General features: G+C 42.1%; 3 protein-coding genes across 8 annotated transcripts in view; 1 reads left to right on the top strand and 2 right to left on the bottom strand.

The window, feature by feature from the left end:
* kcnt2b (potassium sodium-activated channel subfamily T member 2b) overlaps window positions 1-540 on the bottom strand; it is a 33,084-nt gene extending 32,544 nt beyond the window's left edge. The window contains exon 1 of the mRNA XM_068578354.1: window positions 452-540. Within this exon, the coding sequence (XP_068434455.1) occupies window positions 452-540 (89 nt within the window). The remainder of the gene's footprint in view (window positions 1-451) is intronic.
* A 1,699-nt stretch (window positions 541-2,239) lies between these two features.
* On the bottom strand, window positions 2,240-6,401 carry qtrt1 (queuine tRNA-ribosyltransferase 1). Its single transcript, XM_068579008.1, has 9 exons — window positions 6,107-6,401; window positions 5,936-6,004; window positions 5,684-5,822; window positions 5,298-5,492; window positions 4,637-4,775; window positions 4,443-4,518; window positions 4,231-4,340; window positions 3,512-3,596; window positions 2,240-2,752 (listed from the first exon to the last, which is right to left on the bottom strand). Exons 1-9 carry the CDS (start codon window positions 6,392-6,394, stop codon window positions 2,600-2,602), a joined length of 1,254 nt encoding a protein of 417 aa, XP_068435109.1. The 5' UTR covers window positions 6,395-6,401; the 3' UTR covers window positions 2,240-2,599.
* Window positions 6,402-6,576: 175 nt separating this feature from the next.
* The window catches only part of dnm2a (dynamin 2a), a 29,199-nt gene continuing 13,205 nt past the window's right edge, over window positions 6,577-22,570 (top strand). For 4 of the 6 annotated variants that reach the window (XM_068577836.1, XM_068577835.1, XM_068577833.1 and 1 more), the window contains exons 1-12: window positions 6,577-7,101; window positions 13,239-13,312; window positions 13,541-13,690; window positions 14,694-14,897; window positions 15,630-15,728; window positions 15,805-15,965; window positions 16,067-16,209; window positions 17,022-17,157; window positions 17,287-17,354; window positions 17,982-18,120; window positions 20,377-20,463; window positions 21,309-21,379. In XM_068577836.1, the coding sequence (XP_068433937.1) occupies window positions 6,941-7,101; window positions 13,239-13,312; window positions 13,541-13,690; window positions 14,694-14,897; window positions 15,630-15,728; window positions 15,805-15,965; window positions 16,067-16,209; window positions 17,022-17,157; window positions 17,287-17,354; window positions 17,982-18,120; window positions 20,377-20,463; window positions 21,309-21,379 (1,493 nt within the window). In that variant the 5' untranslated portion in view covers window positions 6,577-6,940. Of the gene's footprint in view, window positions 7,102-13,238; window positions 13,313-13,540; window positions 13,691-14,693; window positions 14,898-15,629; window positions 15,729-15,804; window positions 15,966-16,066; window positions 16,210-17,021; window positions 17,158-17,286; window positions 17,355-17,981; window positions 18,121-18,783; window positions 18,923-20,376; window positions 20,464-21,308; window positions 21,380-22,570 lie in introns of all 6 variants that reach the window. The other 2 variants (XM_068577839.1, XM_068577838.1) reach the window with 1 other exon arrangement.

Here is a 22,570-nt window from a genome sequence, read left to right as displayed (position 1 = left end):
AAATGATGCAGGGGGAGAACATAAATAAGGTAACATGCGGTAGGTCTGCCATGCTCGTTCTTCTTTGCCATCCAGTGGATGCCATCAAAGCTTGCTTCAAATATTGCATGTGTGCCACCTGCATGACGTGAAAGTAAAAAATAAATATTCCTGAGTGAATCAGTCTCTCATTCTCCTGAGAGTATTTCTCTTTGAGATGAGTGCTTTCGTTTTTGGTGGTATAATATAGAATTAGCAGCATTAGCAACAGTCGTTTCCGCGCACACAGGGAAACGAGTAAACCTGTTGCAACCATACCAGTGCTGCACAGCTGGTAGTAAACTCCAAGCCATGCATACACCTGAATCAATGAGATCACAGAGACCGACTGCGAACAAATGAGCACTTTATATGGCGCACAGATGCGCAACGGAGTCAGTGCGTCGTGCGTAAACGATGCGAGCATCCTTACCTGTCGTCGGTCTGCCAGTCCCCGAGCAACAGGTCTCGGAACCGGTACCGAGGGGGCAGAGGGAGCACCTCCTTTTCCAGTTCGACCATGATCCACTTCCTCAGAGCCCAAAGATAGAGACAGATATCACCGCAAACCGCACCTCCACACAGAGGTGGACCCTCCAAAACCAACTTCGTTCCTCTTCCTTCTGCTATTCACAATGTGAATTCAAAACCAACTCATTGATACTCCTCATGACATCGTTTGTCCACCTCCCTCCTAAACAGAAAATAAACTACTTCTTAGTGTTTTGGCACCAGTCACTACGCAGCTCTACTTTTCTTGCCGCCGAGGCAACAGGTCGAGGATGTTCATCCGTCGGTGCGTCGGGAGGAGAGGGGGGGCTCCACTCCAACAGTGACAGCTGGAGAGCAACTGGTTGTCTCTCAACACCAGCATCCTCCCTGCCTGAGCTCCGCATGGATGCACTGGCAGCAAATGTGTAACCAGCCGCTGGGGACTACTGTTCTGTTGCGACGACTTTTCATTTCAGGGATGACAAAATAGCAACAATTACATGAACATTATTATACAAGTGTACAATAAGCGTTATCTGATAACATCAGCATTATTACACAATAGCCACCATCCTCTGTAATCCGAAGTGACAATTTGACACATATTCACAGGATGCCCATCTTCTTCTGTGGAGATCTGCGCGCATCTGAACCGAATCGACGATCACGTATACTAAATATTTCCGCATGGACAACACATTTATTTTCTTATGTTAGGCTATATTTAATAATAGCAGTTTAAGGAGGCACACCTTGTTATACACAAGAACACAGCCAATGCATTTAGTGTATGCTTGTCAACTAAACGCTGCTGCTCTCTATGCTATGAAAGATAAAACATTCAATTTACAGTTAAATCAGAAGATATTCAATATATCCTAAAATGCCCCTTCTCATGAAAAGTAAGATTTTTCAAAACAATACAAGCATTTGGTACACAAGTTCCTGAGGGCTATTGTAATATAAAAATAAATATTTCTGTCATCTCTTATCGTACCTAATTAATAAACACGTGTGAACTAAACTTCTTATTCAACCACAGCATTTCTTTATCTCAGGGTTGTACATATGAGATTGCCTGACACTAATTACAAGTCACAGGTTTAATCTCCTTGAGCCCATGGCCATAACAAGCCCTAATGAAATTCAAATGTGGTGCTTAAGAGGACTGTTGACTCAAAGCCACAGACAACAGGTGTTATTCAAATCAACTTCCAATGATAAATATTAATTCCCCAGCCATGATAAAGCAGCACCTCAGGGAGCTCCAAACAAAACCTTCACTCAGAGGGTCAAAGCGGCTTATTTCCCATTGAACGCATGACACAATGCAGAAAAACAATGGATAAGAATGAGTTGAAATATTTAAATGCACACTGGCTTTAGCTCGTGAATAATTTGGATACGAATGTTTCAGAGCCCTCCTACATTTGAGTTCATATCTCACTGTTATTTTTTTTTTGCTTTAAGACAGCTGAACTGCTTTTAACTCTATTAGGAAAATGGCACAGCATTTCGTTCAGATTGATGGTCCCTTTGCTCTGGTTGTGTCTGCTTTGCCCTCTGGTGGTCATCCTGGCACAAGCACACTACCTGGAGTGATCTACACTCTTTTATCTGCTCAAACAGTCAGTTGGCAGCTGCTGGTCTGTGAGGACGTTGGTTAAAACACCAGAATACATGCACATTTATTCATCTCATGCCTTTGGCAAAAAACAAAATACCAGGGTGACGGAAAGGCAAAACATTTAATTTCAAGTGGGTGGGCCTAGCTCTGTAGCCATGGTAACAACCAAAAGTGTCTGAGCATATCAGAGGAGATAGTTCATGTGTTTCAAACCTCATTTAAACCCCATTCAGTCTCACATCATCGTAATGTGTACTGAAGACAATTTGCAGAGGCTGAGTGAAGAAAAAGACAATCAGGCTTTCTCCCTTGAGATCAAAAAACATTTTCCTCGTCGCCAACAAAACTGGCAATTTATATACAACTATAAACAAAGAGTACAAAAAACAATCACCCATAAAAAAAGTCATTAAAAATATTTTAAAAAACCCTTCAGTCACTGTTTGACTGAGCATGACTGTTCTATTCCAACGTCACGTTGACGGAGGCCAGCGCGTCCACAGCCCAGCCGGGGTACTGGTCACGGGAGGGAAACAGCCGCTTCATGAACGTCCGTATGAACTCAGGGAAGCGGCCTTCCACAATGCTCTGTCTCACAGAGCGCATCAAGGTGAGCTGCAAAGAGAAACGTTTGATGATTCAAAAAGAAAAATAATGCGATGATTGACCTCCAGTGGGAAGTCATCTCAACTTTAGAGTGCACGGGAGTCTGCAGCGTAAAGAGCGTTTACATGCTACCATTTATCACGGCAGCGTTCGAGGGTAACACGTACATGTTAAATACTTGTGACATTTCACGGTAGAGTGGCGGCCCAACAGGCTAACCAACATGGAGCGCCCTAGAGTTAACTTAAAAACTGGCTTAAATGTGAAAATGTCAAAAAATAAATAAATCAAGAGATGAATGTGTTGCATAATCAGACATGATCCATTATGCTCTCCAAACATGAACATTATGCTGTGGAAAACATCTGTCACAGAGACTCTTTGTGGTTTTGATAATGCCAGAGAAGCAACAACAAGTTTGTGCCACTTTGAGGAACAGAGACTACTGAGGGATGTAATATCCGTGGCGAGAATATAATCTGAATCATGTCGCATACATTCATAAAATTCAACACCTCTTGTCAGAATTCTGTCACAGCGATTAAGACTTGATACACATGATGTACACTTGTGGCTCTTGAAATCGCTCAATGGCGAGGTAACAGATTAACGTAGAACGTGAATAAACTGATGCAACACACTTGATGCAGATATATCTTCTTTAAAGAGAAATATATTTTGTTAAGCAAAAAAAAGTTTTTCTTTAATCCGATTTAATCTTGAGTTATGATGTAAAGTTAACTGTTCCGAGTCATTTCCAATACTGACCTGGTAGGCGATGTTGTGAATGGTGATGTGATGCATGGCTGCAGTGTCACTCTTAAATAGAGCATGGAGGTAAGCCCGACTATGTCTGAAACAGAAGGCAGGCTTATTATTTACATCTTTATACAAAACACATTGTGATATTATTTGCGATATTCAGAGATAATTATCAGTTTTTTTTACAGACATGTATTCATAAAAGCATGCACATACAATAAATAATACGTGCTAGACAGAAAACCATTATGCTGGCTTGTGCCTGATGCTTTAGTCTGGTGATAGTTAAGTTGTATGTAGCTTTGTACACATCAGGTTGGGACACCTCAGCAGCGTGACAATATCTAAATTTGAAATGGTATTTTGCCTTCAACAACTATTGTCATCCTGCCATAGGCCATATTGGATTTCGATAACATTTTGATTATTGTGAAGCCCTAGTTTTATTGCAGAGAATGTAAATCATGAAAATACATTCTGCTTAGAATTAAAAACTGATGCCCAGATTGAGGAAGTATTGCATCGCCAACACATCACTCCTTTATACCAAAGAAGTAAATGTCTTTTGTGCAAAGCCGACAAACAGGCTTTTCTTGTGCATGTAATAAACTTCAATATTTGTTCTCATGGAGAAAAATGCTTTGAAAAACGACAAAAGTTATCTTGTGAGCCAAAACCCAGAGGCTCACACGATTATTTTTGTTTTAATTTGGTTCTTGACTTACTTCTTGCACGTATGACACTGACATTCTGGGTCTATGGGCTGGAAGTCCTTGGCATACTGCTTCTGTTTTACCTGGAGCGATCCCCAAGGAACTAAGGCAGAGCCAAACCTCTGCAAAAAAGGAAACATGACGTCAGAAGTCAGGTTTTTGATGTGAAATGAAAAAAGGCTAAATGAAAATGTATATGCATGTGTGAGTTAAAGATTACTTACTGCAGTGCGGGTAGGGAACACACAGTCGAACATATCGCATCCCAGAGCAACACACACCACCAAATCCACAGCGTACCTGCAGATCATGGGGATCATGAACACTGTAAATTTTTAAAACCCGTAAACACCACCACAGGGTGCTGAATACATGTGAAATTATGCATGTAACACAACGCTTTAATAGGAAAACGTACCCCACACCCATGAGGTATCGCGGCTTTTCTCGTGGCAGGTAGTCGGTGCTCAGGGTGACCATCCGCCAGAAGTCATCCTTCTCCTCTCCTCCACTCAGGCCGCCGATGGCAAAACCGGGAACATTGCGTTGAGTCATTTCTGCATGAAGCACAGGTATAAGATATTGCATAAGATATTGAAAGCACAGATTTGAGCCCTCATCAACACTATCAAACTGTTGAGAAGTGGCGAGTTTATAATTAAAGCAAACATGCAGGTGTGAAGGTCCATTTTTAATGCTTCCTGTCATTTTAAAGCTCATGTTTTTGATTTTGAGAACTGAATTTTATTGTGTAGGAGTGAAATGCATTTTTTTATGATTATTATCAAGACATATATTTTATTTTTATACAGATGGCACACTGTCAAAGCCACCTACCATCTGTTTGATTGACACATACATCCTTGTTGGATCGAGATGTAAAGGCTGAAACATGGCGGGAACTTTCTATTTAGTATGGCCTCTTTCCCAAGAATTTTAAATAATTGGATTTTCAAGGCATTACAATGTGTTCTTGAGCTCCATCCAAATATAATCCAATCTCCCAGCATACTTGAGCAATACCAGGTATTCAAGGACAGAGGACGGTGATCATGAGTAGAAATAGGATTTATTCTTACCATCTAGACAAGCCTTGCGCAGCTCTACATTAAGCCCTCCCTGGATGATGGCGAAAAGGTTCTGTTTGTCTGGATTTTTATTAGCTGCAATGCAGCGGTCCAGCCAGCGAATGGAGCGATGCATGGCCTCCTCCACCCGAGGTCCTGTCACAGTACTGCTGACCACATCGTCCAACTGCATCATAATGTCCGATCCTGAAAGGAAAGAAAAGAAAAGAGAGAGAGAGAGAGAGAGAGAGAGAGAGAGAGAGAGAGAGAGAGAGAGAGAGAGAGAGAGAGAGAGAGAGAGAGAGAGAGAGAGATCTTTTAGCTCCTGGGGACCTAAAGAGGACAGTCCAATGCTTTGTTATTCAATACTGATTGAAATGATTTTGCTCCTTGCAGACCCAGGCTGTTCTGTATGCTGATCGACTTCTCAGGACTTAGGAGGATCTCTTTGCCATCATAGGGGGACTTAAACTTCACACCTTCCTCCGTGACCTCCGAGAGCTCAACTAGAGACACCATCTGAAATCCCCCACTGTCCTGGGAGCAGAAGAAAGTAAAGTGAAGATTTCAACACATCATCATCAACCAACACTTGTACTTTTGTGAATGTGTATTCATGTTATAGGGTGATTTAGGAAAGCTGCACTCACAGTTAAGAGATTCCTCTTCCAGTTCATAAACCCATGTAAACCATTGGCTTTCTCGATCAAATCAGGCCCCTGCAGGTAGTGGAGTTGAAATAGAAAACAATACATATTTGGAAAAGAAAAGTAGTCATGAATTCATACAGCCACGAGTGCTACTATTGTAGTGTTGCGTACCGGTCTCATGCCCAGGTGGTATGTGTTTCCAAGACAAATTTGACAGCCAAGACCCTCCAGCTGATCCACAGTGATTCCTTTCAGAGTCCCCTGAGTACCGACAGGCATGAACACCGGTGTGCTGACGGCAGAGTGTGGCAGCATTAGATCACAAGCTCTTGCTTTCGTCACTGGGCATTCAGCGACGACGCGCAGAACGAGGGGAGACGCCGCAGAAAGAGCTTTCTTCAAAGACATGTTGTTTTCTGAAGTACTTGCATCGGCTCCACACTCTGTGGCGGCGGCCATGTTGGCAGTTGGCAGTAGACATGTGACGTGAGGCACCTCTAACTGATATTTGTGTTGACCAATCGAAAACGAGAAGTTTGCTGGGACCGTAGAACACGCCTTTTAGGTGTCCAATCAGAATGCTCGCTTGATAGAATGGCAACAAAATTAACCAATAGGCGACTCGGATTGACGGACAGGAGGCGGGTGTACGCTCGCCGGGTTTGATCGGATGTCGTCTCCTTTGACCGGATGGTGTTTGTAGAGAGGAAGTTTTGTTTTGCGAGTTTTTTTTCCGTCCGTTTCAACTGACCGGGTATCAAGTTAATGCGCTTAAAAAACAACGGAATGATATTCGTGTGAATTGCATTGCCGGTAACCGCTCAAGTGTCCCAGCAGAGAATACAAGTCCGAGCTGTTTGAAGCGCAGGAGCTCCAACTGTTTCACTTCAGAGTAACCCGAGAGCTCCTTCCTGCTAAGCTAACGTTACTGAGCTAGTCAGCGCGGCTGGCGTTGGGACTTTGGTTTGTGTTGTGCAGAAAGGAGCTCTCCGAGCCAGCGAAGCCATGGGGAACCGGGGCATGGAAGACCTGATTCCCCTCATCAACAAGCTTCAAGACGCGTTCAGCTCCATTGGCCAGAGTTGTAATTTGGACCTTCCTCAGATTGCTGTGGTTGGTGGACAGAGCGCCGGAAAGAGCTCCGTCTTGGAGAATTTTGTCGGCAGGTAGGTTACGTGTATGTGTGGTTAATTGAATAGGCCATTTCAATCAATGTAATAGTTTATATACACTGCTCCTTGCGTGGTCTCTGGTTATCAAACAAGCTCAGCTAATGTTAGTTACTTTACCAGAACTAGACGTTTATATTGAGTCAGAAAACTGCATTACATGCGCAAAGTGGCTGCAAACTAAGACTTTTAGAGACATCAAATGACATGACAAATTACCTCAATTAATGTTTATGTATTTCCACTGAATTCCGCTTTGTGGCACTTTATTTTCAGTAAAGTACAGTGTAGTTTACTTGTTTTGATATCTCTGTGTTCAGCCTCGGTTCTGAATGGGAACTTTTCCTGTGGCACTATTTAGGAGTGTAAGCCACACCCAGAAAGTCCTCTAGCTTTGCATTAATTATCTGCTCTGTTTGGTGGAAGATATATTGATTCATATGACATTGTATAGTTAGATAAGTAGGTGTATTCTGTCTGATGTGGGAGTGCAAACAAATTTTTGGGAAGGTCAGCAAACGTGAAACAGTGGAGGCAGAGCAAGCCGCCACCTTTATTTACTGATATGGACTTATGCAACTGAATTCATATCCAGGCTACATTATACAGTGTATAGCTTTTAATTTCAATTCATACAGTTTTTTGTCAAACGGCACAAGCGCACATCTCCCGCACACACAACTTCCCTCACCATCTTCCTCTTTTGTCACAGTTTTTTGGTAAAACATAAGAAATCAAGGAAATACACTGGACATCGCTCTATTCTCTGTAGTGTGAAGGTTAAGCTGCACTACTCCTCAACAGGCTGGTCCTGTTGTGCTCTCCCACATCAGCAGTGAGTGAGATCACCCTACAGATAAAGAAACAAAACAAGCTCGCTCTAAAGCAGCTTGTTTAGCAGGTTTTCACCTCATTGAGAGACACTCACTGTGTGTGTGTGTGTGTGTGTGTGTGTGTGTGTGTGTGTGTGTGCGCGCGCGCGTAACCCAACCCACACAGGGATCGCACACACTCACGCAGGCCAGCCGTCATAGAGGAGGAAGTACATTGGCTGTGAAGGTGGCATGCAGACAGACATTTAGTTATAAATGCATGCAAGAGCATGTCATATCTGCTCTGACACACACACACACACACACACACACACACACACACACACACACACACACACACACACACACACACACACACACACACACACACTCACACTCAGGGCACATTAATTCAGATGAGTGAGATAATGCACTTTGAGAGCACTTGACACGTATTTGCTCTAATTAACATGAGTCATTTCATAGTGGCCTCAATTGTACTGCCTGTACAGGACCTCCACTTTCTGCCTGTTGACAGAAGCAACATACGCCCATATATGAAAGTTACACAAGCACTTTGCACACTTGTACATACTCATCCTTTGAAGTATGTAAGCAGTGCACTTGAGTGTTCAATGTCTTTTTATTCAAATAATAAAACATACTCCTATTGCTGGTGTGCAGGTGAGCTTAAGGTCAGTCAAGGTGGATCACTAGAAGAAGCACTCGTAGCTACAAGGTCGAGTCTTACGTCAACCCGGAAGTACTTTGGAGGTGCAACATATCACCATAGCAACAGGTGCTTTAATGTAGAGAGGACTCATTGTTGAACTAAAGGCTTGTTTGAGGTCATGAGCAGCCCATATCTAATCCAAATACCATGTACAGGCATGTGTTGCACAAGACTATGATAGTTTTTAGTGCGGATAATTGATCTGCAAAGTCTCTGTGGTGATGAAAGTCTTAAACCATTTGCACAGTCACTGCCAGTTACTCTCTCTGGTTCCTTTACTCTATTTTTTTGGTGAGTTGCATGTTGTGTGCAAAGTACTGGCTTCATCAGTATGTCCCCAGGCATGCAAACATTCTCTCTTTATTTTACGGCACCAACAACAATAGAAACAGAGTCACTTAGTGCTGGGACGTAAAAGGCACCCCTGATTTCTGTCTCCGGCCTAAGCTCCATGCTGATGTCATGCTCAGGTGGAGTAGATAAATTGTAGCTAGAGCTTGTGTTGTTAGTCTCACTTGATTTGAGTCCAAGCATGTCAGTAGGATATGAGATTGTTCTCTGTTTAGTGGCGATTAGTACACATTGGCCAGCTGGTCTGCATACTTTGCTGGGCAGAAACTGATCAAATTACTCTGGCTCAACAGCCTCACGCATTTGTTAACGCGTCTGTCTTTTGGTAATGTGTGTGTATTTGTTAGGTTGTTAAGATATGCATCAAGGTAACTTACTGATGGACCGTATTTTTTTTGGACCCTAAATACACTAAAATCAGTTACATTATGGTAACACTCATTTAGCCTTAACATTTAAGGCCTAAGACACCTTTTTCATGACAGATGCAGGTGTATTTTAATAACGATAATAATGGCTGCATTCCGTTTCGGTGTGATATTGTGCATGCTGCTTCACTGGCATGACTTACTCACAAACTAAAGGGACCAGTCGGTATATGCAAACACTTTCCTTTTTAACCTTCAGTGTTATTTATTTACTGGCTTTTGTTTGTTCGATGCATGCGTCATTGGATCATAATTGACTTTCAGTTTATAGATAGTATATATATGCCTTCTTATTCGGGCCTGTGTCTCAATTTTTGGCTGTGCTGTCATGTCATTAGCTCAGTTGGGAGTAAAGACGTCATATCTATCTATCACAGCAAGCTGGTCTGGGTGGAGGGGGTTGTTATCAGATCTGTTGCAAGTACTGAGAAACCAGGCGTTATTAAGCATTGTAACAGTTGTCCTTTAATGCTGAAGTAAATCTTTTCATTATAAAAAATGTGTTTGTCTTTTAAAAATAAAAGAAAGTGGCAGAAATTGACCTTGTTGGCATCATTAAAACCTATTTGATGACTTTTGGCGTTCTATGTATTTCTCAATTTTAAAGCAGTAGACTTGGCATCAGCAGGGACTCATGCAGTATTTAAAATGTGTAGATGCTTGTGTAACACAATGGACATCCCTGTGAGGAAAAAGCACAGACATCCAAACAGCAGAGACCAAAGGGATTTTCCACCAAGCAGTTGGATTAAGGTAGTCTTGGAAAACGATGGGCTGCCAAGTGCGGCTTCTTGGTACCCTCTGTGATAGACTGTGGTGGCTGAATGCGTGTAGCCATAATTATATATCTGTTGCCACACCAGAGACCCATGTGATAAGTCCCACCAAACCACAACCATGTTTTTGTGTACTTGTCCCTCCCGTGAGAGCGTAGTATGACCTCAGTTTCACACACCAGTTTCCATGTTTGAAAATGAGCCTCTGTGGACTTGAGGAAAAGGAGGATCTGCTGTGGACTATAGAACCTCTGAGTTGCTCTGCCTGTTTGTAAGAGGCAGGGCCTGTGGGGGCCTGCAGGCAGGGGGAGGGGAGTTGGCTCTCCAATCGGTCCCTGCCCTACTCTCTCTTGCTTTCTCTTGTTGTGGAGGGAGGGATGCTCACAGACTGATGCTCTTTGCTTGCCCATCCATAATGCATGAAATGATACACAATCTGCTCAGCCTCGTCTATCATTTACAGCGCATCAATAATGAAATCCTGACCTCTTGCTTCTTTTCAATAAGCCGTTTATCCAATTCAGTCTCTTAAGATTGACTCGTTCGATTCAGCACCTGTGTTTTGTCTTCAGACGAGCATTTGTGAACAAACCATTTGATTGGGTGTATTTTCACATAAACATGATTGATAGGCCATTTTATTACTGTGAATCTTTGACAAGTGGCCACCCGTTAAGCCAAAGAGATGGTGATTGGGTGCTGAAAACCCAGTGAGAGTTGCTTGTAACTGGAGACATCCATCAGTGCATTGGCAGTTTCTTGAGGTCATTCCTGCTGTAAACTCTCGACAGCATCTTACATGGCGTAAGATCACGTCCAGTCTGTTAATTATTTCTGTTCCCTCAGCCAATGGTTGTATTGTTTTTTCTCTGTCTCGCTCGCTGCCATTCCTCATCCAGGGCTTTCTATACTGTCCACCTTGTGAACAAATGCCTGCATGCTCCACATTATGTGCATGACACTGCACCAGTGCTGAACCACAGACCTGTGGATTTCTGCTGACATAAGGACCATCCAGAATGTTCCCCACTGTTTCACCACAGGACTGCAGTCTGAGAGTAGCCCACCTACGTACTCTCATTTCTCCTGTCCTGTGGCAGACACATTGCTAACTCTCTGAAATTAGCAGGCAGGAGGAGCATCACTGTAGTCGCCGCATGCCTGTTGGTCTGGCAGTAGGGAGGGAACAGAGAATGTGGGTTAGTGACAAGCTCTGCTATGATTGTTCCAGCACTGGGGCTGATGATTACCTCCAGATGTAGTATGTTTGCAGAGCAGCACAGCCGCTGTCATAATTGGGCGGGGTGTATAGAAGACTGGGTGGAGGAGCGTCATCCGAGGGCTGTCGAGGCAACTTTGGTCATGACTCATTTAGTTAAAAATTCTTCAGGTACCCTGTCACGTTAATGGGAACAGACAAGCCAATTGTGAAAATGTTCCTATTTTTTCATTGTAGGTTTGTGTTTCATTAATGCACTGTTGCACAAATAGCATTTGACCTATTTTTGTTTACTGTCATTTCATGCATTACAGTGCCTTGCAAAAGCATTCACTCCCCCCAAAAATCATCCAAATTAAAACCAATTCATTTTCCAGGTTGTAATGCAACACAATTTGATAAAAAAAAATAATAATGGGGGTGAATACTTTTGCAAGGAACCAATGCCAGTTTCTAGAGAGAGAATGTCAAGTCGCAGGCCAGAGGCTAGTTTAGTTAAGGCGTTCTTGTAGGTGACATGTCATCTATTGACACAGCCAGGGCTCACAGCGATCAGTGGCCAGCCGAAACCAAAAGTCCTGCCTGTAGATTGAGCAGCAGTGAACAAGTGTATAAATCGAAAATAAACACCATTACAAAATCTCACCCGTGATGGGTAAATCCTCCCTGAAACTGCATTTAGGTTTAGCTTTTCCAAAAGATTTTAAAACAGACTATGTTTGTACAAACATTGCCCCCAAATTGTAAATTAGGGTTTCCAGGTTGTTTTCTTAGACATACCGGAGCGTCATGAGATTGGCTAAATCTCTTCTCCTTTGCCCTCTTTTCAGTTGGCAAACAATAAATCTTGCTCATCATTGCAAGCATATGGTAAAGATTAGGACAGACAGCCCAGGTGACCAAATCATCATTTCATGGTCGGGACATCGTCTGACAAAATCAACATAAACACAGGTCAATGACCACAGATGTGCTGTACGATCGGCTATATTGACATTTCAATGTTTGATTACAGAGAAATCTGTTCTCTCTGGTTACCTATACTAGGTTTTAATGCAGCCAAATTCACAATCCAATTTGTAGTCGGAGAACTGAGCGAGTATGACATATATATTGAATCATAATCCATCAATACATTTTATGTTAATCAGCATAGTGGTCATTCCCGAGCTTCAGCACTGCGGCAACAAAATCTTTCCTTTACGATCGTCTGAAGTTCGACATGAACTGGCTAAATGTTGACATTCTCATCTGTGGCCTGCAGGGTTATGTTTGAAATGTATTGCATTAAAACAAGTCTAATTTAATTGCAAAATGTATTCATATCCCAGTAAAATCAGCACGGATGCTGCTAAAGTGCCAGAGGAGTCGTTCTATTATTCCCTGTCTGTGGAGCAGCTCTAGGTTTTGTCCTTAAATTATATTTTAATTGCAGTCTGTTTCAATATACCATCTGTGACTTCTATTTTAGGGTGGCCTTTCCCCATAACAGTGAGAAGTGAGAGTGGGAGTGAATGAATTGATCTCTTAAGGCCTAATGATGAGAGAAAATTACTTTGTCACATTTGATTTGTTGTGAGACCAATTGGGAGGCGTGAAATTCCCCTGCGTCCATCAATTTACCAGAAGCCACGCTGCAAGGAAATGGACATTGAGCGTAATGAATAATTAAGCGTTCCTTCTCTCTTTCTGTTGCTCTGTCTCTCTCGATGCTGAACCTCATATTTTACCCAACGTGCCCCCCTCCTGTTTTGATGTCCCTCCTTTTCATCCTTGCTACTCTGTGTTTATGTTTATTCTGTCTGTCTTCCTCAGGGACTTTCTTCCACGTGGATCAGGCATTGTTACCCGGAGGCCTCTCATTTTGCAGCTGGTCAACAATAAAGCCGGTGAGTGTCCCAGTCCAGCGCAGAGACTCATTCCCTTCTCCTTTCATCGCTGCCCTGCACATGGCCTCTCTGCCACAGAGCCTCAAGCAAAGCTCACTGTATGCTTTTTGCTGCCTCCATAATTTATTATTATATTTTTCTCTTTCTTCCTGGCTTTGTCTTTCTCTTTTTCCTTTCCACTCCTTCCACCCTCCCCCTGTGTAAACATCTTTTTGTCCCTTTGTATAGAATATGCTGAATTCCTGCACTGCAAAGGGAAGAAGTTTGTGGATTTTGATGAAGTGCGGTTGGAAATTGAGTCGGAGACCGAAAGGATAACGGGCTCCAACAAAGGCATCTCTACTATCCCAATTAACCTCAGGGTCTACTCCCCAAATGGTAATGGACTAATGTCTCATTGAAAAACACAAGTACTGTTCACACTGTCTCCTTCTTTATAGAGTACATTTGCACTTTGTTATATGACGAGATATACCATGAGATGATAGGAATTTGTCAACCAACCAACCAGATTTTACTATACTGTTAATACCGTGGTATTTGTTGTTTTAATATCTCTTGTTGTATTATATGTATTTGATTGGCCAGGTATTTATTTTCACTTCACGACAAACCAAACAGACATTTCACATCTGGTTATTTTATCCATGAATAATTTCTCAGTTGAATTTCTTGTAAAATTCTTGTTTATCACAATACATATCATAATACTTCAACTGTGATAAAAGAGGGTCACTTTCGTTATCTAATGTGTTTTTTACGTTGAGGGAAATTCACTGTAAAATGTGACAATTTCATGTTTAATTTAAATAGAAGTAACATAACCTCAGAGGGCGTTAATGTTTTTATAAAGTAAAAAACTAATTACAGTTAGGTTTACAACAACAAATGTCTGCCTACTCAAATGTCTCGTACACAAGATGAAAGCTTCCTCTACCACCCCAGACACCCATTAAAATGTTGGATTGCGGCAGATGGTGTAAATGTCTGTTGGATGTTTGTGTGATGGAAAAAAAGGGAGAAGAATGAAGTTGACACGTGCTTGAAAACACACAAGCCTGTATTTATCTTGCCATGAAAAGTAATGTTCAAACAACACTATGAATGTCATTTCCCAGCCTGGAAATGGCCCTTTTTTTATTGAGAAAGCTTTTGAATAATCAAATACTAGTTTGTCTCGCATCCATCACTCTCTAGGTTTTCAGTCAAATCACGTATCGAGGAAATTATGTCTAATCGAACTTGATAAAATGCTTTTAGAAAAGGAATAAACATGAAGTCATATTTCTTGGATGAATGGCGGTAATTGTAGCTATGTATAACCTCAGCTGATGGAAAAGCATCTTATTTGCAATTCTCATTTGTATTACTTGTGGCTCAGTGCTGAACCTGACCCTGATCGACCTTCCGGGAATGACTAAAGTTGCTGTCGGAGACCAGCCTGTTGACATCGAACACCAGATCAGAGAGATGCTGATGCAGTTCATCACCAAGGAGAGCTGTCTGATTCTGGCCGTCACACCTGCCAACACAGACCTGGCTAACTCGGACGCCCTGAAGATCGCCAAGGAGGTGGACCCTCAGGGTAAGCGTGTAGCTCTCTAGTAATTTGGTGGTCAGGCCAACAAACACAATGCAATTCAACGTTCTGGAGAATTAAGTTTGCTGGTTGCCTCTCCAGCCGTCCTGGTATCGCAAGGAGTCTCTTCATATTTGGCACAGAAGTCCACTCAGACGGGATTAACTGATTCAATTTTTGGTGGTTAAAAGTCAAGGTCCCTTTATTTTTACGGCCATCTCATTCTCATCAAAGCCAAATTCAAGAACACCTGGGCGGAATCTCATTAAATCTGGCACAAACATCTGCTTGGACCCACGGTTGAAATGCTTAATTTGGTTATCAAAAGTCACTGTAACCTCACAAAAAACGTTTTTGGCCATAACTCAAGAATCCATAGTAATTATAACAATTTCACACAAATGCCAAATGGGATAAAATGATGAAGGGGAACTGCTATTTACTAACTATTTGACTGGTGGGCTTGTGGTAATTTTAGTTTTATTTTGCTTGAAAAATAACATTAAACGTTGCATATTTATCCATTACCTCTTATTAATTCTGCCACAGCTGTTTGGTCCGTATTCCTATATCTGCTACATTTTTGTAGCTGTTTTTAAAAAAAAAAATTAAACAGCCCCTAGAAAAGGTTAAAAACACTGACATGATTGTTCTGTATCAGTCATTATTCTCTATACTATCCTGAAAGACATGTAGAAGGGTGTCTGGACTGATGTAGTTTCACCTTATGTTGTGCAGGTCTGCGTACCATTGGTGTAATAACAAAACTGGACCTGATGGATGAAGGGACGGATGCAAAGGACATCCTAGAAAATAAACTCCTGCCACTGCGTAGAGGTGAGGATAATACACACAAACACATTCACAGACTTTGTTTTAGATTCTAGAGTGACTCTGTGTTATTTGTGTGCAGGCTACATCGGGGTGGTCAACCGCAGTCAGAAAGACATTGATGGGAAGAAGGACATTCGCGCTGCTCTGGCTGCAGAGAGAAAGTTCTTCCTGTCCCACCCTGGCTACAGACATCTGGCAGAGCGTATGGGAACCCCGCATCTACAAAAGATACTCAACCAGGTCGGCTGTCAATTGTTTGTTTTTAAATTGTAAAATGTAATTTCCTCCCTGACATACCATTGATTCTCTAAAACAACAGTACTACCTCTGTCCGTCTCTAGCAATTGACCAACCACATCAGAGACACTCTCCCTGGTTTGCGCAGTAAGCTGCAGAGTCAGCTCCTCTCGCTGGAGAAGGAGGTAGAAGAGTATAAGAACTTCCGTCCAGATGACCCAACACGCAAGACCAAGGCCTTGTTGCAGTGAGTGCATCTGAATATTGCTTTCCGTGACAATGCAGCATACAATAGATGTTTACAGTTGATAGTTCCCATGTGATGTAACTTATGGCGGCCATATTGAATGCCTACTGCACGGGCTGCTGCTCCCGACAGCAGATATTATGTAATTCTTATGTTCATTTTCCAGCGCTTTCATTCACATACTAGTATGAGATGTGTGCATAAAGGTTGTGATACGAACATAAATCCCTTTGCATAACTTGCTGACTAGTCTCTTTATGAATCTAAAACAAATTAATTTATTGAATGTTTGTATTGTTTTTGGGACCCACTTTTCCAAAATGACAACCTATCACGACCTAATTCACCATAGTCCTTTTTTACAAGCATTGCCATTTCCACATCACATTAGCTTGAATAATAAAATTGAAATGTGTGTTTGATAAGTCACAACTTTGTTTTATGCACGTGCTATTGACATCATACACTCTTCCGTATTTTTAGATTCAATGTTATAATTAGGCGACAATTATCAAAGCTACACGGACAAAGAGTTACACAAAGGTGTACTGCAGCTTTAAAGGGATTCTGAAAATGTGTTTGTAAACACTAATAAAATCCATTGCAACCCAACTCTGGGCTCTCACCCAATGTTTGGTAATAAGTGAAATGGAGGCAACAGTATTACATTGAATCTCTTTTATAGCCGGTTACAATCCTCATAGTAACTTTAATTAAGAGTAATGTTTGCAGTGGATCTCCCGGAAGACTCGCACTGTACTTGCACGGAGATCATTAACACCGGTGTCATGTTTTTGCTTGACTCTCATTAGGATGGTGCAGCAGTTTGGTGTGGACTTTGAGAAGTGCATTGAGGGCTCTGGGGACCAGGTGGACACCAACGAGCTCTCGGGTGGCGCCAAAATCAATCGTCTCTTCCATGAACGCTTTCCCTTCGAACTCGTCAAGGTTAGCCTGCCATGAACGGGAGTGATATGTTAGTGCTATTGTTATGGTTGTTGTGGTCATGGTGTTTGGCCTTTGCAAAAAATGGATTTGTTCAAGCATCGCTTGAATCTTCTGTCCCCCGTCTCCCAGATTGTGTTTGACGAGAAGGAGTTGAGGCGAGAAATCAGTCACGCAATCAAGAACGTCCATGGTGTCAGGCAAGTGGAGCGGAATCAGAAAACACAGCTCAATACACACCTGTATTCTGCTTCAACACAAAATACTGCTCTGCCCACATGCTTCGCTTCTTTCCCTTCATGCCAGCTGTCTACTGTAATTCATAATCAAGCCTTTCCATCACAGAATAACAGTACCTGTTCAAAGACAAAGTGCTTTCTGTTGCATCTGAAATGTATTTCTTTGTTTCTATTGTCCCTCTCTCTTTTTCCAATCCCTTTTCTCCTCCTTGCAACACCACCCTCTCGTTTTGTGTGTCTGTCTACTGAGGCATTCAATTATTATGAGGTTTTGTTACATGTATCTTAATCCCCTGCTGCAATAATGTCATGTGTTCACTGATATACTCTCCTGTCTGTCATATCTCATTTGTGGTTGTCTGCTTTATTAAATTTACATCTTCTTTTTTTTGTTGGCGTTTTATCTTACCACCCCCTGTTATGACTGTCAGTCTACGCGTTTTCTGTTTCTATTTTTCTCTATCATAACCTCAGAGCTATCAGTCGCTCAATCAATCATCTGTCTATTCATCTGTTTTGTTGACCTACATGTCTGTTAACTGTCCCATCGGTCTGCCGCTGTGCCTCTGTCTCTCTGTGCATCCTCAGAACGGGACTGTTCACTCCTGACCTGGCGTTTGAGGTCATCGTGAAAAAGCAGATCGTTAAGCTGAAAACGCCCTGTCTCAAATGTATCGATCTGGTCATTCAGGAGCTCATCAACACAGTCAGGCAGTGCACCAACAAGGTACTGCCGGTGTCCAGCATCTCCCGACCCAGCCGAGGGCATGGGGCCGGGGCGACCATGGGTGTGGCAGAGGGTACGCTGACGCAGAACATTAGCCATCAGATTCCAACAATATCCCGAAAAGATCAGTTCAGTACTTGTCTTTAAAGAAAAAAAAAAAGAAACGTTCTGTGTGGTTTGCCCTCTGTCCAGCCCGGCCCGGTTAGCCCTGTGTGCAGGCAGCACTGTTGTGTTGTGGAGTGTTGTGACGGGTGACGTGTCGTCGTGGATATGAGATGTTTCGAGGACTGTCTGAGCATCTCTGGTCTCGCCTGGACAAGCTGCAGGTCTCATGGCTTAGTACACAGCCAGCAAAACAAGGGGAAGGTCTTAAGATGTCATTTATTTGGTCTTGAGTTGGAGGTGACATGTTCATCTTTACAATATTGACCGAGTTCGAGAAGAACTGGCTTGTCAGGGAAGAGGATGTGAAAGACCTGTGGCTTGTCCTTCTCCAATGCTTGATTTGTCTCAACAGCTAGAAATGACTAACTAAACAAAGACTCCTCTTTTTATTTCTTCTTTCTCTTTCCTGGCTGTCCTCTTTTCCCTTTTTTTCCTGCCTATCCCTTTTTCGCTCTCTACCACCACAACAACATGCAATCTGACCCCATGACCTTTCAGAACGGGGCTCTTCACCCCTGACCTGGCTTTCGAGGCGATAGTCAAAAAGCAGATCCTCAAACTCAAAGAGCCAAGCCTCAAATGTGTGGACCTTGTGGTGTCCGAGCTCACCGCACTCGTCATGAAGTGTGCCGTTAAGGTAACCAGGGACACACTTGTTGGGAAGATGGCATGAAAAGAGAAAGCATTTCTCTTAGAGATGCACCGATCAATCAACCACCGGTGGAAACCGCCTGGTTGTCAGTTGTCAGGCCATGACCGTTGACTTCCTGGTCAGTGACATATATCCAATATCATTTTAGCCGGTTTAATTTGCGGACCAAAACGCCACACACGCATGCACGCACAAAATAAAGTCCCAACATTTGAAACAACTTGTTTGTGTGAATTTGAGAAGAGCTTCTATAACTTGGTTCATCTTTTAGGTAAAAACTTTGTTTTTTAAGTCAATGTTTGATTTAAAACATACTATTGAATAATACAATTAATATTTTTTAAATGTTGTATATTCATGAATTCGTAGAAAGAAAGAAAATCAGAATCTTCTGTTCAGAGTTTGGCCAAAATAATTAAAATCGGTGCATCTCTAATTCCTCTGTCATTGTCATCCCGGTGAAATCGGTGTAATCTTCATTCGTGTCCACTGCGTCGAACGTGTCTATCGTCCCATCCCTATTCTTCTTCAACACCTGGGAGTCTCCATATCATTCAGAATGAGCACTGACTCACAATTCACATCATAAATTTTAAGCGTAACTTAAAATTTGACCTCAGCTCATTACAGCATCCCCCCACACACACCTACACATAGCTTCCTTCCTCTCACTCTCTGAGCGCCTGGAGAGAACGGAGCCGGCGACGCTTCCTTCAAGACCCACATGGCAGACGACGATCCACTATGGGCTGAACTGTAAAGAAAGGGGAATGATGCGATATGGGGAAGGGTGACGCTAAAAGCTCCTGGGTGCTGTGGCAGCCCGAGTGTTTCCATAGCAACGATGCTCCGCTGCCATCTTGTGGACAGAGGAAGGGGCTGCATATCATGAAATTATTCAACGCACATCATAAAATTATTCCACATACACGCAGTATTCCAGCCATCCTTCCCTCTGTCTGTGGAGTTTACCTCTGCCTCTCCATTCTGTCACTTTCCCTTCTCATCCATTCCTCACTAATATTAAAACTCTCCATCAGCTAGAGGAGATTGTTCTGAATGTATTGTACATTTGGGCATTGCTCTGTTGGTTTGAAAAATTGCATGATTGGTAATTGACTAGCATTACTACATTGATTCATGAGGTCCTCTCTGGCTGATGGTGAACACCGTATCACCTTCTAGAACAGACGGTCGCTGTGTATTCAAAGTCTGTCTTCATGTACATGTCGGTTTGTAGTTGTTGATATGTGTGACACTGACATGTCACTTGACTATCTATTTCCCTTTTCTTTGTTCTCCACTTATTCTTACTTCTCACCCCTGTTTCTCTCTGATACCTATTGGTAAGTCTTACTAAGCTCCAGCTCACATGTAAGTGTGTGTGTTTGCGTGTGTCTCTGTTCAGTGCTGCAGCTGTGTGTTGTGTTGCCTTTCAGCTCAATTCCTATCCCAGACTGAGAGAGGAGACTGAGAGGATTGTCACAACTCACGTCAGAGAAAGAGAAGGAAAGACTAAGGATCAGGTGAGTTGTTTGAATAGACTCTCGAGTATGCAAAGTGCGCTCTGGTCTGGCTTTGCTGCTTATCTTTTTCATATGTAGAAGAAATACAGTAATTAAGCACCAATAGCCGATTATAAAGATAATTTGATAAGCCTTTTTTTATTTTTATTTTTACTACATTTTTCAAGGATTGCTTCAAACCTCCAAACTTCTTTAAATCAACAAAAAATTAAACCGCTGATGCCTCAGACAAATATTTTCCAACTACTTGTTTTGTTTCACAGTTGTTATAATTATTTCACAGCATAGCCCCATTCTTTATCGCAGTAAAAAAAAATCGTTATTGTATGACTTATTTGGTTTATTTAAATTAACCGTGTTAGTCTGCGTTACCTTTGATTGGCACCGATGTAAGATGTGTGAAAGAACAGTTTTCCAAAATTCAAATGAGAGATGACTCAATGATAAATCAAGTTTTTTCAGAACTTCATTCTTGTCGGGCTGGAGAAGCTTTGTAAACCGCATTAGGCCCAACTCTATTAATAACATGAATAATGAGAGTTTGAGGTTTTTGTTGCAGCTGTCACAGGCAGGAAGTGAGGCAGATTGGATATGTTTATGAACTGAAACCCTTGTGTAAGTCATTGTCAAATCCACCACATCTGCAACTTGCAGCATTGATGATATCAGTCTGACTACAAAGCTATGTATGAATGTATCTTTAGATGTAATCACTCACAGGGTTGTTTTTGGGAAAGTGTAAAGTATCAGAAGTAAAACCTATCACTTTGTCATGTGTGCCTTCTATAAGTGGCGTTTAATTGAGACCTCTCCATCCTAATTATGATTTTCTGCCTTTTATCAAGGTTCTGCTGCTGATTGACATTGAGCTGTCCTACATCAACACCAATCATGAGGACTTCATAGGCTTTGCCAAGTATGTAACCCTCCGCACCACCTTTTCAAGCCAAACTTACAGCTTGGTGTCGGTGACCCCAGTCTAAGCACTGTGATCTCCATTTTCTACATGTTGTCTGTAGTCTGAGGTGCACTTGTGACTTTGGACGTTCACAAAAGAAAAGATTTGTAAACCTGCTGCTGTTTCAGAAACTTAACAGAATCACCGCCACATCACTGCTACTGAATCGACGCGTTGCTTATTGTTAGCCACATGTTATAAACTGTGGCACCTCAGTGTGATGTAGCATGCCAATTAGTGATCCAGCAACATCAGAGCATGTGTGTCCCTGTGGGGGAGTGGGATGCCAGCGCCACAGTGATCAAGGTTGCATTAATTGCCCACTTCTCCGCCCTGCTTGCAACACACTACTCCCCTCTCAAAACAAAGTCAATGAAGCATGCTCGATTCCTTGATAGATAAACTTCCTGTCTGCTGTAGAGTGCTCGCTTTAACAATGGACAGAGCAGTGTTGACATTTCACTGGATTTACTTGTGGCTGCTGTTGTGCACTGGAGATTCATTTGCACACTACAAAGCACTCACTCACCATGTTTCCTTATCCACATTTAAGCATTGTGATGTGAATTTTGAAGTATAGTAGAAAAGCTGTATGGAAATGATGAAATTTGCTTAACGTTTTTGTGCAACGAAAGAAATTCGTTGTACAAAAAGGTTTTCACCTTTACTTGAGGTGGATTTCGTCACAAAATAGTTAATGGATTCTCGAGCCTGTTTATAGAAATGCCTTTGACGAGTAATTTCTGACGTAGCGAACATTTATCTTGCACAACTGATGTCTTCTGTTGTCGCTGTTTTCCTGAACATATATTTCTATTGTCTTTGTCTTCAAGAAGCTTTAAATTTGGCCGATACGAGCAATACGAAAAATTACAACAATCTCCATTTTTCTCTCATATAAGATTAAACGACCATGGTGACTTGTTTTGTTTCCGGTTCTTCTTTTTCTACTCTGTTTACTGGCGGGTTACTAGTGTAGGATTACGGCCTATACTAATCTGTAGCATGTTTATCATCAAACCAGGAAACTTGTCTAATTTGCATTTTTCTTTGCGACATTTTGAAAGTTTGCTTAAATTCGCTTGACAATTGAATGGAAACAGCAACTGTTTATTTTTTTTTCTGGTGCGTCATTCAGCGGTTTAGAGT

This window comes from Clinocottus analis, unplaced genomic scaffold, assembly GCF_023055335.1.
Source record: "Clinocottus analis isolate CAN_PGR_092001 unplaced genomic scaffold, fCliAna1.0.p SCAF_16, whole genome shotgun sequence".
NCBI classification, from domain to species: Eukaryota; Metazoa; Chordata; class Actinopteri; order Perciformes; family Cottidae; genus Clinocottus; species Clinocottus analis.
Note: the sequence above shows the minus strand (reverse complement) of the source record. Positions and strands in the feature narration are given on the sequence as shown.

Bases quoted from the DNA above. Each gene is read 5' to 3' on its own strand.
- qtrt1 (XM_068579008.1), bottom strand. From the start codon at position 6,394: ATGGCCGCCGCCACAGAGTGTGGAGCCGATGCAAGTACTTCAGAAAAC. The intron at 4,776-5,297 runs GTAAGAATAAAT...TGCTTCATGCAG, and splicing joins GCGCAAGGCTTGTCTAGATG to AAATGACTCAACGCAATGTT. The intron at 3,597-4,230 runs GTAAGTCAAGAA...CTTCTGTTTCAG, and splicing joins CAGTGTCATACGTGCAAGAA to ACATAGTCGGGCTTACCTCC.